Raw genomic sequence first — 17,543 nt, 5'->3', positions numbered from 1 at the left:
ATTTGGGATTTATCACTTGCCTTCCCACTCCCATGCTCACAATCCATTGGGAGTACATGAAGCAGGTGAATCCTCACCCAGAAAATCAGTTTCTCCACCTGAAAATGGATTTGCTATTTAACCCAACCCAGTCAGGAAGGAAAAAAAAAAAACCAAATAAAACTGAGACAAGGTGGAGCTTTGCCTCTCAGGCTCCATCTCAGGGAGAATTTGGAGCGTTTCCGATCAAAGGCAGCCCCGCAGGGACCGCTCGGGGCGCAGCGGGAGCCGATTCCCAGCTCAGCGCAGGGACGGCTCCCCAGGGACCCCGAGGCAGAGCTTTGAGCAGAGCTTAGAGCCTCTTCCCCTCGCAAAAAGCCTTTCCCAGTGTGAGCTTTGGTCTGCGGCACAGGAAACACGAGGGATATTTTGGGACCGGTCTTGTTCTCCTGCCGCCTTTCTTCTCCTGCCTCCTGCTGCTGCCTCTCGTGTTTTGATCTCTCTCCTCTCCCTCTTCCTTCATGTCTCTCCTTTGGAGGTGATATGCAGCTTCCTTTTCTCCTGCTGTGGCCGCATCCCACTCTCCAAATCCATGAGACGTGTGGCAGTTTGGACCATCCTCCCCGGGGCTTTGAAAGCCATAATATCTCTGGGATGAGTGAAGCAGGAAGGCCAAATATTCAGCACATCCTGCCCCCCTCAGCACCCTCTGAATCCATTCACCCATCCCTAAAATTTTTTGGCATCATTATTTACACAGTTGCTTCCAAGGACTTTGAAAAGGGGTCACAGAGCCCAGAATGAAGACATAAGAGAAGGAGAGCAGGGATGGATGGGATTTTGGGAATGAGGAATTGTTCCCTGTGAGGGTGGGCAGGCCCTGGCACAGGATGCCCAGAGCAGCTGAGGCTGCCCCGGATCCCTGGCAGTGCCCAAGGCCAGGCTGGATGGGGCTGGGAGCAGCCTGGGACAGTGGGAGGTGTCTCTGCCATGGCAGGATATGGGATGAAATGAGCTTTAAGGTCGCTTCCACCCCAAACCCTTCTAGGGTTCTGTAATTATATTTGAGTTGCAACAATTCTGGGTTGATAATGAGCACTGATGGATAAATACACTCCAGAAAGGGGCATCAGCTCCATTCCCTTTGCCTCCCCACCACAGGCCAGGCCAGAGGCAGAGGCTGTGGGGTCCATCCAGGTGCTGGGATGCTCCAGGAGCCCCAGGATCTGCTCAGCTCCCAGCACAGCTCGAGTGTCACCGGCAGCGGAGCCGTGCACCCTGCAAGGAGCTGAGCTGTTTACTGGAGCAGTAATGAGATAATCAAGGAATCATTTAGGCTCCTCTGCAAGTGGATAAGTGCCTCTGGCAGATTTTCCTCACATCCACCCCACACAGACCTGGTCCACGGGCTTCCCAAGGCCTGGTTGGACATCTCCCAAAAAGGGAGTGGAGGTGTAGAGTTGGTGTTGGGATTGAGGTGCATTTTCCATCTCCAGAGTGAAGAAAGAAACTCCTCATGTCTTATCCATGTTCCTAACATGTCTTATCCACGCTCCTAACATGTCTTATCCATGTTCCTAAAGCCACCCATGCCATTTCCCCTGCTCATTTCCCTACATGGAATTTGCAGAGCAATGCACAGCACTGGGGAAACTGAGGCACGGAGATTGAGGGAATTACACCTGGTAGCAGAGCTGGAATAAACCCCCACTTCAAGACCCACTTCTTTTGGGTCTTGATCCCAAGCTGCAACCCCCTCACCACCCAACTGACCCTCTTCCACATAGCCCTGGTCCAAGGGCCATCCCAAGCCCTGGTTGGGCATCTCCCAACCAGGGAGTGGAGGTGTAGAGTTGGTGTTGGGATTGAGGCACATTTTCCATCTCCAGAGTGAAACAAGAAATTCCTGGTGTCTAATCCATATTCCTAAAGCCACCCATGCCATTTCCCCTGCTCATTTCCCTACATGGAATTTGCAGAGCAATGCACAGCACTGGGGAAACTGAGGCATGGAGACTGAGGGAATTACACCTGGTAGCAGAGCTGGAATAAACTCCCACTTCTTTTGGGTCTTCTTTTTTGGATCCCAAGCTGCAACCCCCTCACCACCCAACTGACCCTCTTCCACTGACCCTTCCCTCTTGTCTTTTCCAGGGTCTGGCCAAATCCCCGCTCCCAGGAAGGGCCACAGCCCCTGCCAGGATTCCCCGCTCGGGGGGCTGGTGAGGAACATCTCCAGGCACATATGGCAGCCTGACTTCTCTGAGCACATTTTCAGGGCAAACTCCTCATCCCACTGCTCGCTTGCCTGAAAATAGAAAGCTGAATTTGGGATGAAATGCGTTGCTGTTGGCTGGGGAAGCGGCAGGCGGTTACAAAGGAGGGGCTGCCAGGAATATTTTTCACCCAAAAGTAAAAAAAAAAATAAAAAGACAGAAAAGCAAGAGAAAAGGGCTTTTTTTAAAAAAAAAAGAAAGAGGAGAAAATGTTGTTTATGATTGGGGTTTGGGAGGATCATTTTGGAAAAGCTGTTCCTTTGCAGAGAAATGAAGGGAAAAGGGGGATTTGGGAGAGCAGTGGGTGATGTAAAGAGGTGACACATCCATATGGAAGAAGCAGAGGCAGCTCCATGGTTTTACCTTTCTAGATCATTCCATGTTCAGCCCATCTCCTCTCCAAGTCATATCTTCTACCTGTGGGCATTCCCAAAGTCCTGGCCTTGGTGGCAGGTGACCTCAGAGGGTGGCATGTCCCCTTTGTGGATGCCTTTGTCCAGCTGGGGCCACACAGGAGCAGCCTCTCCATGAGTCACTATAGCAGGACTGAGAGAGTATATTTAATACAAAATATGGAAATTCCCATTTGCATGGAGGATTTCGTGATATTTGTCAACGTTTCAATGAAACTCGTGGTAAAAGCCGGGAATTTTCCAACACTGAGCAAGGAACGTCTGCCAAGAAAATTCATTTACTCTTGAGCAAAACTTCGCATTTCCTCTAATCTTGGCCATTCTCACTCACTGTAAATGTGGTGGCAAAGCCTTTTTGGGGTAAAACCAAGGGAAACAGCAAGCCAGACCTTGCCAAAGGGCCATGGGAGCTCATCCATCCTGGATTAGGGCTCAGGGTGCTTTGGCCTTGGGCAGAGACATCCCTGGAAGTGAAGGGGATCCATCCTGCAGATCTGATGTCCCAGTGTTGCCCCAAGCCTTGGAGCTCCTGGATAATTTCCCCCACCCTAAGCACATGGCTGGGCACCACAGTGATCTAAAAACTGCCCCCAAATGTGCCACAACCACAGAGCTGGGCTGGGCTTTCTTCAGGGAGCGAAAAAAGAGCCAAGGAAGGGGAAAGAAAGCCTCTGCAAAAAGCCATTTGTCCCCTCGGCTTTATTCTGACTGCAGAGCCAGAGCAGCTTGTAGCTCCAGAGAACTTTTAATAGAAATCTTCAGAATGAAATGGGCTACAGCTGTTTGCCTTGATAAATATATTTTATGCTACATGCCTCAGCCGCCATCTGTTTGCTGATACGAGCATTTCTGCTCCGAGCAGCTGAAGGGAAGGCATCAAAGGCAGAGCAGGAGCTGGGATTGCTGGCAGGTACAGGGGAAGAGGTGAAGTGGCCCGTGCAATGGGCTTATTCCGGTGGCTTAATGTGCCACAGAGGGGACAGCAGCACCAGGGAGGGCTGGGCAGGGCTGGGAGCTGAGGTTTGCAGGGAATCTTCTGCTGGGGTACACCACAGGCCAGGGTCTCCAAGGAATTTAGATGAAAAAGATATTGGTGTCACTACAGGATACAAAATGACACGGATACACTGCTTTCTTCAAGGTAAAAAGGGCACTTTTTATTTTCTAACTTCAACATTTATAAATTTCCAAAAGTGACGGTGGATTGGAGGGTGAAAGTGCCACCTCCCCAATGACACTGGACAAACCAACAGTTAATCAAATTTCTCCTCTTCTATAAAAAAAATGCAAGACAATGAGTTATTGACATAAAATGTGTGAAAAAGTTCGTTACAAAAATGTAAACATCAGGAAATTTAGAAAATCTTGAAAAATCAGAGCAACAACATTGGGAAGGAATTGATCCCTGTGAGGGTGGGCAGGCCCTGGCACAGGGTGCCCAGAGCAGCTGGGGCTGCTCCATCCCTGGCAGTGTCCAAGGTGAGGCTGGATGGGCCTTGGAGCAGCCTGGGACAGGGGAAGGTGTCCCTGCCATGGCAGAGTTGGAATGGGATGAACTTTAAGGTCCCTTCCAACCCAAACCATTCTGGGATTCTGTGATTTACAAATACAGATGCCGATTTGCAAATGTAAATGTGGATTTGCTAACAGGCATTTTACCCCAAACTCTTGGGCAGCAAAACTTCCCAGATGGCACCAGGCAGATGCAATGGGTCACACATTCCCTCCTCTTCCATCTCCATTCACTAATTCCATCCTCTGGAAACAAAACCCCAGCAAGTGTGGGGAATCTATTCAGCCACCCAACACCTGGGTGAGGAACAAACCAGCCCAAACCACTCTGCCCCTCTGTCATGGATTGCTCTTTGGGCTGGCAGTTAAACCCTTGCCTTGCTGCTCCAGTAAAGCTCCCCTGTGGGAGAGCTGGGTTTGTTTTCCTGCTTCCCCCACTCCCCTGCTCACACCCAGCCCTGGCACCCCTCTAATTGCAGTAGGTGTGTAATAGCTGGTTGTCAGTGCCACTCTGTGCCCAGGTGACAGGTGCCCTGGCCAGAAGCAGGGTTATTATGGTGATTATTGCTATCAGCGCTGTGATTATCAGATTATTCCATGGCCTGCACGGCTCAGCAGAGGTCAGGGCTGTGGGAGATGCTGCGGGAGTGCATAAAAAAGGGGAGCCCCGTGTGCAGGGGGATTGTGATGAGGGAGCTGGGCAGACAGACAGGCAGGGCTGAGGTGCCCTGGCTGGCCAGGAGAAGGGCAGCAGGGGTCAGGTTTAATTGGGTTGTGCCCAATTCTGTCAGAGGTTGACATCACCCACAGGGTGAGGTCGGCAGGAAAATGTGGGTATGCGCACTGCCTGCAATGGAGATGGGGTGGGTGACTCAGGGACAGGGGCCTGGAGCACTCCAGGGGTCACTTTCCAGGGCAGTTATGGTCCCTTTATTATATCTATCCCAGGAAAATTGTCCTTCCCCTCAGCACTGGCTTGTCTGTGCTGTTTGCAGTGTGTGGCTCTGCACAGCCCAGCTGCACGAGCAGGAGGAGCCTCTCTGCCCCTGGGAGGGAAAACATCAGCCCAGATCTCCAGAAAAGTTCTCCTGGGGAAAATCCCCCTTTCCTAGTGGGCTCTGGAGGGTGTGATGCTGAGCATTTTGGGCCAAAATCCCCACAAATTGCCTCTGATGCCTCCATCACTCGTGGGCATGGAGAAAGCTCTGGGACAGAGCAGGCCTGGCTTGGGAGAGCCCCACTGGGACGTGTTCCCTGCTCGCCCTGGTGTTCCTGGGGACACTGGGACATGGGAAGCAGAGCCATGGACAGCTGGTCCATCTGTCCATGGCTGTGTCCTCAGCATTCCCATGCCAGCCCCCTCCTGCCACTGCCCTGTCCTGCAGCCACCCCAGAGCCCTGCTCGACCTCATTTTAGGATGACCATGAGATTTCCGTGGGCTCTTAGAAGGGGAGAGGATCTCAGAGCCCCAGAGCAGCCTTGGACTCGCTGTCCTCAGCAGGGCTCTGCTCTAAGCCTGAGGGAGAAGTCCCCCAGCACCACCTGGATCACACCCTTCCAGAGCCAGAGCAATTCCTACTGTCCTTTGCCATGCCTGGGAAATGCTTCTTTTGTCCTGTCTTTTCTCCCTCTCCCCATTTCTATTCTTCCACCCAGAACGCTTCAAGCGTGAAGCACTTTAAAATTCAAGGGAATTCAATACAATGCAGGAGGTTTTGTATTTTTTTGTCTGTTCCTCCTCCTCCCTCATCTCCAGCATGTTTCATTCAGTGTCTCCAGGCCCTTTGCTGGGGCAGATAAAGGCTGAGCAAAGCCCTTTTGCAGAACTGGGCATCCTGGTGGTTCCAGAAAAAGCCATGGAGCAGAGAGAAGGAAAAGGCAGAGCTGTTCCATATTGTGGGCTCTTCACAGCTCCCAAATCAGGGCTGGAAAAACCTGAGGGTACTGCAGGAAAGGAGCCCTTTCCCTTCAGCATCACTCAGCACCATGTCCACTCTCCCCGCATCTCAAATCAGCCATTTCCCTGGATTTCCTTCACCTCCTCCCTGTCTCAACCCATCAGTTCACACCGAACTGGGTCTGAACGGGATGATTTGATCATTCAGCATCCCCCACGTGGGTCCCCAGCCCCAGCCCCTCGGTGTGACCCTCCCAGCGCTGTTCCTGCCCTGACCCAGGAGCTCCTGGCTGCTCTGAGGTGTTTCCATGTCAGCTCCCACTTACTGCTGTGAGTGATTCCTCTCAGCCAGGCCAGGCACTGAATCACTGCTCTGTGATCCTGTAAAATTAACATGGCCTGCTATAAATAACCTCTCCCTAATGGCCTGTCAGTCCAGGTCTCTTGGACAGGCTCAGCTCATGTGAGCGAAAGCTTTAACGACTGTAATTGAAATTAGATGAAACCCATCAAGGCTGGGCTTTCTCTGACCCGTGCTAGGACAAAACCTGTCATGCAGCAGGGAAAAATTCCCCCTCCAGGATGTGCCATGCCTGTCTGTGTGTGGGAACAGGCTCTGGAAGTGCAGCCAGGGGCTCTTTGTGCACAGAGGGCACTCAGGGTTTCCCTGGGGTGGCAGCAGCAGAGTGGGGATGTGGTAGAGATGCTGGTGGGTCTGGGCTGATCTGATGTCCATCCCATGTGGGATGCCCAGGACGAAACTTTTAGCCCCAACAGCTGGGTATTGAAGAGGAAACACAAATTATTGTGGCTGATAATGAAACAGAAGCTTCATTTTGCATTTGGGTCCAGCAAACCGAGCAGCAGCACCTCCCACAGGGTGTTTGCCCTCATCCAGATTCCAAGGGAGTTTCAGCTGCTGCCACCCCAGGTTCAGAGCTCTGATGGAATTCCCTTGGCACACATTCAGTGTTTTGTTGACTTGTTTTTTCCCATATAGACCCCAAAGGGCCCCAGGCTCCTGGGGTGGCAGCAGCAGAGTGGGGATGTGGCAGAGGAGCCAATGGGTCTGGGCTGCTCTGATGTCCAGGATTGTTCTGTGGGATGCCCAGGACCAAACGTTTAGCCCCAACAGCTGGGTATTGAAGAGGAAACACAAGTTATTGTGGCTGATGATGAAACAGGAGCTGCATTTTGCAGTTGGGCCCAGCAAACCGAGCAGCAGCACCTTCCACAGGGTGTTTGCCCTCATCCAGATTCCATGGGAGTTTCAGCTGCTGCCACCCCAGGTTCAGAGCTCAGAGGGAATTCCCTTGGCACACATCTCAGTGTTTTGTTGTTGTGTTTCTCCTCCCATACAGACCCCAAAGGGCCCTGGGCTCCCTGGAGCTGTAAATCCCACACATCCACCCCCCGCCCTCATGGTACCCCTGGGAATGGGACAACAAATCCCCTCTGAGCACCTCGTGTGCTGCTTGCACACAACAAAACACCTCCTCTCTGGGGACAAGGGGTGGCATGGGGCAAATTAGGAGCTGCCAAAGTGTCCCTGAAGTGCTGCTTTGCCCAGGCCACCAGCGAGCCTTGGGATGCACAGGGATGTTGGTAACGAGGGGGCTGGGAAGGGGGGATTGCTGTGGGCTTTGGGTCTGTTCCTAAAGGCCAGGGAAGAGGATAAGACAGGAAAATTGACTTTCTTTTTAGGTCCTAATAGGCCCCAGGAATTTACAGGCACGCAGAGACACCCAGAGAGATGCTTGGCTTTCATTACCCAGGGAGGGAGGCTGGAGGCTCAGCAGGGGAGATTGGAGTCATTGCTGCAGGAGCTCTGCAGCAAAAAAGGCCTGGAAAACATTCCCTGACTGCTCCTTCCAGGCACCTGTTGTGTCCCTGGGGAAACCAAGGCATGGGTGTCAGAACTCAGTGCATCCCTCCGCGTGTCCAGAGTTGCCAGGACCCCACTAGGGGCTCAGAGACCCTGGCACACAGCCCAGAACACCTGGGGGTTTGATTATGACCCCTGGAGCAAATTACCAGCTTTGTATGAGGACATGAAAGTCACACAGGTTTGAATAGTGTAATAACAAAATGATCACAGGGTGAAAATGTAGATTTTAGGATTTTTGGTATGGGGGTTATGGGGACAAGATGGAGGAATCTGGGCGTGTCCAGCCTTTCTTCTTCTTCTTCTTCTTCTTCTTCTTCTTCTTCTTCTTCTTCTTCTTCTTCTTCTTCTTCTTCTCAATTTTCTGCTGTGATGGTGGCACTTTGGGATTGGTTTAGAGTAGAAGTGCACTGTCTAACATAGGTGATGGGTACTGAAAAGTAATTGTAAATATGTTAAATTTAGAATAGAAGCCCACTGTCTAACACACGTGATAGGTATTGGGAATTAAGTGTAAATATGTTATACGTAGTTTTTAGTATAAAAGGACAACACCGCTCCGGGGGCGGTCAGAGTGCCTGTGGCTGCCCTGCTGAGCAGATCTCAGCTGGGCAGAAAGAAAATTTTATAGATAAGAATTAATAAACAACCTCAAGACTGAAAACTGAATAGTCCAGACTCATTCTTCAGCTGCGTGGGCCGAAGCAGAGACATCCTGCACATCTTGGGGCAGCAATAACAACCAAAACCCGAGTCATGGGAAGTTTGGGTTCCAGTCCTCCAGCCCAAAAGCACAGGCAGAGGGGAGGTTTGGGGGAGTAGAGCTTGGCATCCTGGCCCGAGAAGGTTGATATGTAAGAGATCCAATCTTGTGTGGCTGCAGGTGAAATACAGGGCTGGTTTGGGGTGTGGTCCCAGAAAAACAAGCAGCAGCATCTTCTGGGAGGAGTTGGGTAAGCAAACAGCACCCAAAGAGCCATTCCATCCAGGCAGGGAGGCACAGGGATGAGATGGAGATGGATCAGCTCAGCCCCCAGCCTTGATCCAGGCGTTTGCTGCTCTTCCCCACATTCCCCTTCATTTTAATCCTTGCTTATAAATCTTTCCAGCCTGTGGGAATGAAATTCAGACTTTTGTGTATTTACTAATTGAGAAGATGGATGGCTTAGGGTGGGTTTTTTCCTATTAAGCTTTTTCTGCCAAGCAATTTACTCCATATGACAAAGATTTTTACTCCACTTGGGCAGTTTTATCTGGTTTTAAACTTGCTATTAATATTTTTCACTGAAAAGATTAGATAGTAAAGAGAGGGCAAAGGTTTCCAAAAGTCACAAAGAAACACAAACCCTCCAACTAGAAAAAATAAAAGTAGCTTAGAGCTATCAGGGTGAACTGTCTGGTTGGTCTGCAACAAAGCATCATTTGAATTTAGCAGTTGCAGAAGAATTTGAAAGGGATTGGTTTTAAATTCGCCACCAGAGACAATGTTTTTATTTCCAAATTGCCAGCAAACCCAAAAAATTTCATTTTCTTCTCTGCCTATTTGTGAGGGAATATTCACTGGGGTATTTGATAGCTGTAATTTACTTTCCAAGCTGTGTAATTAGCCACCTCAATCAAACAGCATCATTTCTATCTCTGCTCTGAAGAATAAACCATTGCAGTGCACAACAAACCCTTTGCCTGGATTTGAGCAAAGCCCAGGAACAGGCTGGAATTCTGCAGCCAACTTCTGCTTCCAGAGATGCTCATGCTCGTCATGGGCTCTGAAAGCTTCCTGGGAAAAAAGAGAGAGAAAAGTGGGGCTGGTATTGACTCCAGGCTCTTGCTCATCTCCCTGTAACACAACCAGCTCAGGGAGGATGTGCTGGGGAATGTTCATTCCCTGGACTGCAGATGTTGTTGGGGTTCAGGACTGGGAGATGGGGAAGGAGCATCAGGGTTACCCAGAGCTTTCTCTTTTTACACCTGGCAGCACCAGAAGTAGTGCAGAACAAATTTTTTTCTGTATTTTGGTGGATAAAGGGACCCTTCTTTTCCACAGACATATTTCCCATGAAGGTGAGGAACTGGAAATCTCCAGGGTCCCATTTCCCCGCTGTGATGGGCTCAGAGTTGTCTTTTATTGTCTTTGTTGTTTCACACCCAGAGCTGTGGGTGTAAAACCCTGCTCAGCCCCATTTGGGGTGGCTTCCTTTGGGATTCCAGGCTGGGCTCAGGTTCTGTGGAGTGATTTCAGCTCACACCTGAGCCATTCTTTACCAGCCCAGATCATCTGGAGCAGTCCCAGGAGACTCCCAGGCATTACAACCTCCCCCTAAACACAGGGAGAGGAAAGCGAGGGAAATTGCCTTGTAAAACCACAAGGACTTTTGGCTCTCTCCTTCTCGCTGGAGCTCTTAAATTCAAGGCTGGCTCTGGAGCTTGCGCAGTCCCTGGCAGACTTGAGAGACAGAACTTTTCTTCCCTCTCCTCCTTAGCATAACAATCCCTTGTTAACATAATAAGATTAATTCTTGTGCTGCAATCAGGAAGCCACACTTTCACCGAGCCCTAAATAATATCATTCCCTTGCCACGTTTATAAAGTAGCAGAGGGTTTTTTTTCTTCCTTTCTTTTTTTCTTTTCTTGTTTTTTTCCCCTTTGCATTGAAAAAAAAAATGGAAATCTTGTAATCTTGAGATAAATATAACGGTGTGGAAGCTTCCCATTCTCCTCCAATCTGATTGCAGTGGCAGCAAAAGGACATGGGCCTAATTAAAGTGCCAATCAAGCAAAAATGGGATTCATTGTTTTTATACAAACGCTCCCTTTTAACCCTTTGCAGCTCGTTCATCATTTTCTAATGCACTGCAAAGCAAAAAAAAGTCCATGCCAGGTTCCAGAGCGAGTCTGGAGGATGAAAAATCGCCAAAAATTACATTAAATAGCATAGCTGGTGATGGGGACAGTGTCCAGCAGCCTCAGCACATCGTTGCCATCGCATTTTGCTGCTGCCAGCTCCCCTCCAGCAGCCACCGGAGGAGCTGCGGAGCTCCCGCCTCCCCTCAGCGTCCCTGCCCTGCTGGGAAAGTTCCGTGGGACTGGAAAACGCCAGGATCAGAGTGCAATTCTCAGCAAGCACTAAGGCAGTCCAGTGTCTGTCATGTTCAGACTACAAACAACACCTAACCCAGAGTTTTAGTAGTTTTCCAGTGGATTGGGACAATCTGCCCAGATCTGAACATCACCAACACCCTGGGGTAGGTGGTGGAGGGTGAAATCTGGCCCCAGTGCTTCTGTAACACCAGCAGGACACTGAGACAATCCCCAGGCACATCTGGGTATATCTCGGCAGTGAAACAGGAGCTGGGAATTCTAAAGGCTGGCTGGTGCTCCCTGTGCCTGTTCACAGCAAGGAGTGGTGGCACGGTGGCAATTCCATCTTATCCCAGGAAACACCTTGTGGAGCTTCACCCTGGGGTTCCAGAGCCATCCCTGTACACCACCAACTCCTCAGCAGTGCCCCATAAATCCCAGTTTCCAGCAGCACACCCAGCCCATCCGTGCACAACAGCCCAGCAGGTCCAGCTCGGCTGCTTTAACCTTGCCTGGCAGCGGCCGCTGACAGGGAGGGGAAGCAGCAGAATGCAAAGCACAGCATTAAAATAACTTTGCATTAAAAGACCTGCATGAAAGGCAGCCAAAAGCCTCCAGGGAATGGCCTGGGCACTGATCTGGGTAAAGTTAGGAAGGGCCTATCAAGAGCCCTGTCAGGGATGGGGTTTGGCCACCTCTGTGCCTTTGATCCCTCAGGGTCTCCAGCCTGGCTGGGATGGCCCCAGGCTGTGAGAGGAGCAGGGTGGCTGTGGGAGGCATGGCAGGAATTCAGAGATTATCGAATATCCTGAGCTGGAGGGACCCACAGGCTCATCCAGTGCAGCCCCTATCCCTGCCCAGACCCCCAATAATCCCATCCTGGGCATTCCTGGTTGTCCAAACCCTCCTGGAGCTCTGGCAGCCTCGGGGCTGTGCCCATTCCCTGGGCAGTGCCTGCACCCTCTGGGGGCAGAACCTTTCCCTGATCTCAGCCTGCCCTGCCCTGGCCCAGCCCCAGCCGTGCCCTGGCTCCTGTCCCTGTCCCAGGGCAGAGATCAGAGCTGCCCTCGGGAGGAGCTGCAGCCCCTGAGCTCTGCCCTCAGCTCCTCTGCTCCAGCTGCACAATCCCAGTGCCCTCAGCTGCTCCTCAGGGCCCCTCCAGATCCTTTCCCATCCTCGTGGCCTGCTCTGGATGCTCTCTAATGGCTCCATGTCTGTTTTATATCGTGGCACCCAAAGCGCCCCCAGCACGGGAGGTGAGGCTGCCCCAGCCCCAGCACAGCAGGACAGTCCCTCCCTGGCCCAGCTGATGTCCCCAGGGCACGGTGGCCTTTGGGCTGCCAGGGCACTGCTGGCTCATGCCCGGCCTGCCCTCACAGAGCTCCTAGGTCCCTTCCTGTGGTGCTGCTCTCCAGCCCCTCATTCCCAGCCTGGCCCTGCACCCAGGGGTGCTCCAGGGGGATCTCCAGGGCCCTGGGGGTTCGCTGAGATGCTCCAGGTCAGGCTCAGGCTGGAGAGCACGGAAAGGCCCCCGGGCATCACTCACAGCAGTGATGGAGCAGGAGAGGTCCCAGTTCCATCCCAACTCCAGCCTTGCCCACAGCCGCTCCCCTCAGACAAAGGGGGGGGCAGGCCGGTGCAGGAAGCTCTCCCCACCCAAACCCAAAATACCATCACAGCTCTTTTCTTTCTTGTTTTTAACCCTCAGAGCTTCTCGCTGCCCTCCCCTGGCTGTTCCCAGGCCCTGCCTGTGCTGCCCACATTGCTCCAGGCCCGCTGCACAAGAGCTTTATGGAGTGCCACAGGCTGAGGGGCCTTGGCAGCTCTCCACATGGCAGGAACAGGAGACAAGGAGAGAAAAGAGCCCAGGCTCTCCTGATCTGCTTCCCTGGCCTTCCCTGGGCTGTTTTCAAAGAGGATCCGGGGGAGGTGTGGAAAGGGACTGGCATTTTTGGCTGGGGTTGCTCTGGAAAGCGAGGCAGCACCAGAGCTGGAACACTCAAACTGCTCTCATGGCCTGGGCTGAGGGGCAGCAGAACTGGGGGATTTTGGGAGGCAGCTGCCTTCATTCTTGCAGGGAAAAGCAGTGTCTACCTGGGGCCAAGTGAAAAGGTTTTCTTTTTTCTCGCTGTTTTCTGCCCTCTCCAAAAGCGTCTCAGCAATGGGGTGACCTCCTGGGAGATCCACCTCCAGCCCTGGTTTGCTGGTAGGAAAAACACAGCCCCAAATACCCCCCAAAACCCCAGCCTGCCATTCCCAGGGATATCCTTGGCACCTCCACGACCTCTCAGCCCCAAAACTGCTGTGATATCCTGCAGGGTGGGATAAGGGCTGTGCCTCTCTCCTGTTTGGAGGGACAACTGCACCTTCCTCCATTCCTTTATCCCATTTTTTTGCTTTCCAGTCAGGACTCAGCCTACCTTGGAAGCATTTGTGCTGCTAGCAGGTGACAAAGGGGAGTGGTGCTCTGCAGAGGGGAAACTGAGGCATGAGGGATGCGTTTCCTTAAAGCCTGGGAAGGCTTTAAGCCTCTGAAACAGGAGCAGGGAAAAGCTCCAAGTCCCAGCTCCATGCTTTTCCAGCAGGACTCTGCACAGCTTTCACTTGTCATGTGTATTTTTAAATGACAAGGAAAAGATTTTCTAAACCAGGGAAACGTGATTATTTTCCTCTCTCTCTCTCTTCCAGGTGCTTGGCTTAGCGTTGTAATACCACAAGAATGAAATCCATCTGAGTTGCTGTTGTCCTGCTGCTTAAAACCCCATTTTCTGTCAATATTGCTTCATTTTGATCAAGCTGCTTACATGTTTTATATTATTCTCTTTTTTTTCCCCCCCTCCATTTTGCTGCAGCATTTTCAGAACATTTTGTTTCTTGCACTTCACAGTAAATACTTCTCAGTAAATAGCCTGGAAGTAAGAGAGGCAAAGGCACGAGAAAGTCTGGGCTTTCATTGTTGTGGTGTTTCATATCTATTACACTTGTCAATGTGGAATATAAAAAAAATAAAAATAGGGGGGGTGAGGGGGAAAGAGGAATTTGCCTGTTTTATCCCCACTGATAAAGGGGATAAAAGGAGGAAGGGAGAGGTTGATAATTTGCTATTTCCAGCTTCTGGAATTGCCCTTTGCCTTTAGATACAGCACAGGGCAGGAGTGTGACCCCAAATTCCATGGGGAGATGTGGACACGGCCCCAGCACACCCAGGTGGGGAGCAGGGGGTGCAGAGGGACCAACCCCACGTGGGGTTTGCAGCTGCGAACACACCCTGGGCCCAGCACTGGGGCAGAGCTGCCAGCACCAGCTTAATATTCCTCCCCAAAGGCTGCTCCCCCCAGCTCCCTGATTTTCTCAGCTTTTTAATTGGAATGATTCATTTCCTTCCACAACACAGAGCAGATTTAAATGAGATATCCGAGAGGAGCAGCTAATAATCAGTTTGCACTCGATTTGCTCTCCTGAATCAGGTGGAGGGGAGCTGATCTTGCAGGACGCTGCTCAGGCTGCAGCAAGCCAAAATTATGTCAGAAAGCTGATTTTTTTTTTTTTTTTAACATGCCTGGTCCTCTAAATCAAATTTGACTACCAATGTAGTCGAAACCACAGAGGTAATCAGTTAATAAAACTTCGCACTTACCTGCTACTTCCACTCAAGGATTTAAAGCCCTTTGCAAAGGTCAGTATTGCAATGATGAGAATTTTCCAGCTGAAATGTTTTCGCTGGGAAGGAGAAAGAAGAAGAAAAAAAAAAAAAAAAAAAAAAGGAAGAGAAAAATATTCATGATTCCTGGAAGTTAAAAATTCTGCTGTTTTGGATGCAGGCAAGGAATAATATTTTTTGTGAAAGGAAAAGAAGAAATTGCCATGCAAATGTTAATGGTGTTTTGAAGCTTCACAGGAAAGCCTGACTTGTGTAGCAGCCTTAATATACATTAGTACCCCTCGTCTGCAAGCAAACAACATTTTGCAGAATAAACTGAAACACAACAGGGAGAGCCTTGGAATTATTTAGAAATCTAATTCCCACTGAAATCAGGCACTGAGCAATTTATTCCACGCACATTTAAATCAGTGCTGCTGCCAGAAAAAAACACACCAAAAAATGCACCACCTGTAACCTGCCAGGCACGGGGACACCACTGCAGCTGTGGCCAGCTGTGCCAGAACCCCTGCCAGGGCTGGAGGTGGTGTCCTGGTGTAAAATGCATTCCAGGAGTGCCACTATCCCTTGGAGTGGAGAAATGCAGGAATTGGACAGCTCTGAGCAGCCAACCCCACTTCTGCACCTCTTCCTCCCAGGGACACGAGCAGGCAGGGATGGGCAAACCAGCACACGTGGCCAAAGCCAAATAAGCTTGATTTCCTTAGGGATGCAGGCTAAAAATAATAATAAAAGCTCTTTATTTGCAGGGTGACTCCCCCTGCGCTGAGAGCAGAGCCTGCGTGCGGTGCTTGTGTTTCAATCAATAAAACTCAGCTCCACGCTGCTCCTAAGCCAGGTTTAACCACCTGGCACCAGTTTAGCTTGTTAGCACAAGTGGATTTTAGAAAGTTATCCTTTTTTAGCCAGCCCAGGACTGGTAGCCGTGGTTTGACCATGGTTTAGCCATGGTCCCACCAAGGTAAGCAAGAAGCCCCAGAAGAGCAGGAAGAGCTGTGTTGCCTTTTTTTCAAACTCACCTTGCAGTAATTAGAGTCCACAGCTGTAATTACTTTCTCATTTTGGTTTAATAATTGCCTCAGCCATCCCCACATGCCCCTCAGACTGGTGATGAGGGAGGCTCTGGCATCAGTAGGCATATAAAGTATAATGATAAGCAATGATTTTATTGGTTGGGTTTGATTTTTGGGCACCTCTGCTCTGCCCCCAAACTCCTGCTGGGTGAAAATGAAATTAAAGAAGGTTAAAAAAAAAAACCCAAAAGGATAAAAATGGTGATTAAAGGAGAGAAAAGGCCCTTTTGTCCCTTTGCCCAGTCCTGCAAAATGACAGCAGGAAGTGCTTGCACAGGGTCCCCTCCTTACAAGCAAAACTTTATTGGGTGGGGAGGGGTATTCTTATTTTTCATTCCCAGCTCCAATGTATGTTTTTATGGAGGTGTGAGGAGCTGCTGCTCCCCTCCTGGAGGAAATGAAGGTGCAGCTCTGGGGGTCTCACAGAGGACTCCCCGTCCCCATCTCCAGCTCCCTCTGCACTTATGGGAGGCTGTTGGATATAATTTGTCTCTGGGCAGGGGGAGTGACATACACACATTATTGACATACACACATTATTTCCCCCTCTCTTTTCCCAGGATTTTGGGAGTGGTTTTGGGAGTATCCTGTATTTCAGGACAAGGCTCTGGGTGCCCCCCTGGGAAGGCACAGACTGTAGGAGGGGTATTCTTATTTTTCAATCCCAGCTCCAATGTATGTTTTTATGGAGGTGTGAGGAGCTGCTGCTCCCCTCCTGGAGGAAATGAGGGTGCAGCTCTGGGGGTCTCACAGAGGACTCACCCCCATCTCCAGCTCCCTCTGGACTTGTGGATATAATTTATCTCCGGGGGAGGGGTTAACATACACGCATTATTGACATACACACATCATTGACATATATTACTTCCCCCTCTCTTTTCTCGGGATTTTGGGAGTATTTTTGGGAGTATTCTGTATTTCAGGGGGAGGCTTTGGGTGCCCCCCGGGAAGGCACAGAGGGGTCCAAGGGTGCCGTGACTGATGGGCACCAATCCCCCACACCTCAAATTGAGCTGGGGCGGGCAGAGCCCGCAGGTGTTTGCCTCCTGCTCCAGGTGCCCCGTTGGGGCGGCGGCAGCTCCGGGAGGGGGGCGAGCATCACCTGAGGCAGGAGCATCACCTGAGGCAGGAGCATCCCCAGCGCACCCTCACCCCCCGGGTGCACGGCGCTCCGGGGAGGGGGCGATGCGCGCTCGTTCCTCCCCGCTGCGCGCAAGTTACTCCCCCTTTCCCCGGCACTTGGGCTCCCTCCCTCCCCTCCCTTCCCCCCCCGCTCCAAAAGCCGGGCTGCGCCGCCGAGGCTCCGCCAGTGAAGGCAGCGCTGCCGGGGGAGGGAGGAGCTGGGGGGGCGGCGATGGAGCGGAGCCGGCGGGCGGCGGCCTGAAGCCCCCGCCGGCAGCGGCAGCGGAGCCCGAGCCCGAGCCCACCCTGAGGAATGAGCGCTCTCCAGGCTGACCTGCTCCTGCTGCTGCTCGGCTGCCTCCTGCTCAGCCACGGTAGGACCCCGCACTTTGCGAGCGGGGCGGACCCGGGGGGCTCCCCGGCTCGGGGTGGGGTGCGGGGGCTGCTGTGGGGAGAAGGTGCGGGGGAGAGAGAGAGGGAGGATTGCAGAGTTGTTCCCCTCCTGCATCCCCGCCGAGGCGGCTTACCGTGCTTTCCTTTAAAAATAAGCGAAAAATCTTTAGTATGCAAATGAGTGCTTTCTGTTCCAGCTCGGTAAATTGGATCGTGTTTGTGTGTGTAAACACGGCTTGGCTGAGTAACAGCC

At 51.5% G+C, this 17,543-nt stretch overlaps 1 protein-coding gene across 3 annotated transcripts in view; it reads left to right on the top strand.

Moving 5' to 3' along the window:
- The first annotated feature begins 17,047 nt into the window (after positions 1-17,047).
- The window catches only part of KIRREL3 (kirre like nephrin family adhesion molecule 3), a 408,049-nt gene continuing 407,553 nt past the window's right edge, over positions 17,048-17,543 (top strand). For 2 of the 3 annotated variants that reach the window (XM_064732218.1, XM_064732217.1), the window contains exon 1: positions 17,048-17,271. In XM_064732218.1, the coding sequence (XP_064588288.1) occupies positions 17,211-17,271 (61 nt within the window). In that variant the 5' untranslated portion in view covers positions 17,048-17,210. The remainder of the gene's footprint in view (positions 17,272-17,543) is intronic. The other variant, XM_064732219.1, reaches the window with a different exon arrangement.

This window comes from Zonotrichia leucophrys, chromosome 24 (assembly GCF_028769735.1).
Source record: "Zonotrichia leucophrys gambelii isolate GWCS_2022_RI chromosome 24, RI_Zleu_2.0, whole genome shotgun sequence".
Classification (NCBI taxonomy): domain Eukaryota; kingdom Metazoa; phylum Chordata; class Aves; order Passeriformes; family Passerellidae; genus Zonotrichia; species Zonotrichia leucophrys.
This window is presented reverse-complemented; position numbering and strand designations above follow the sequence as displayed.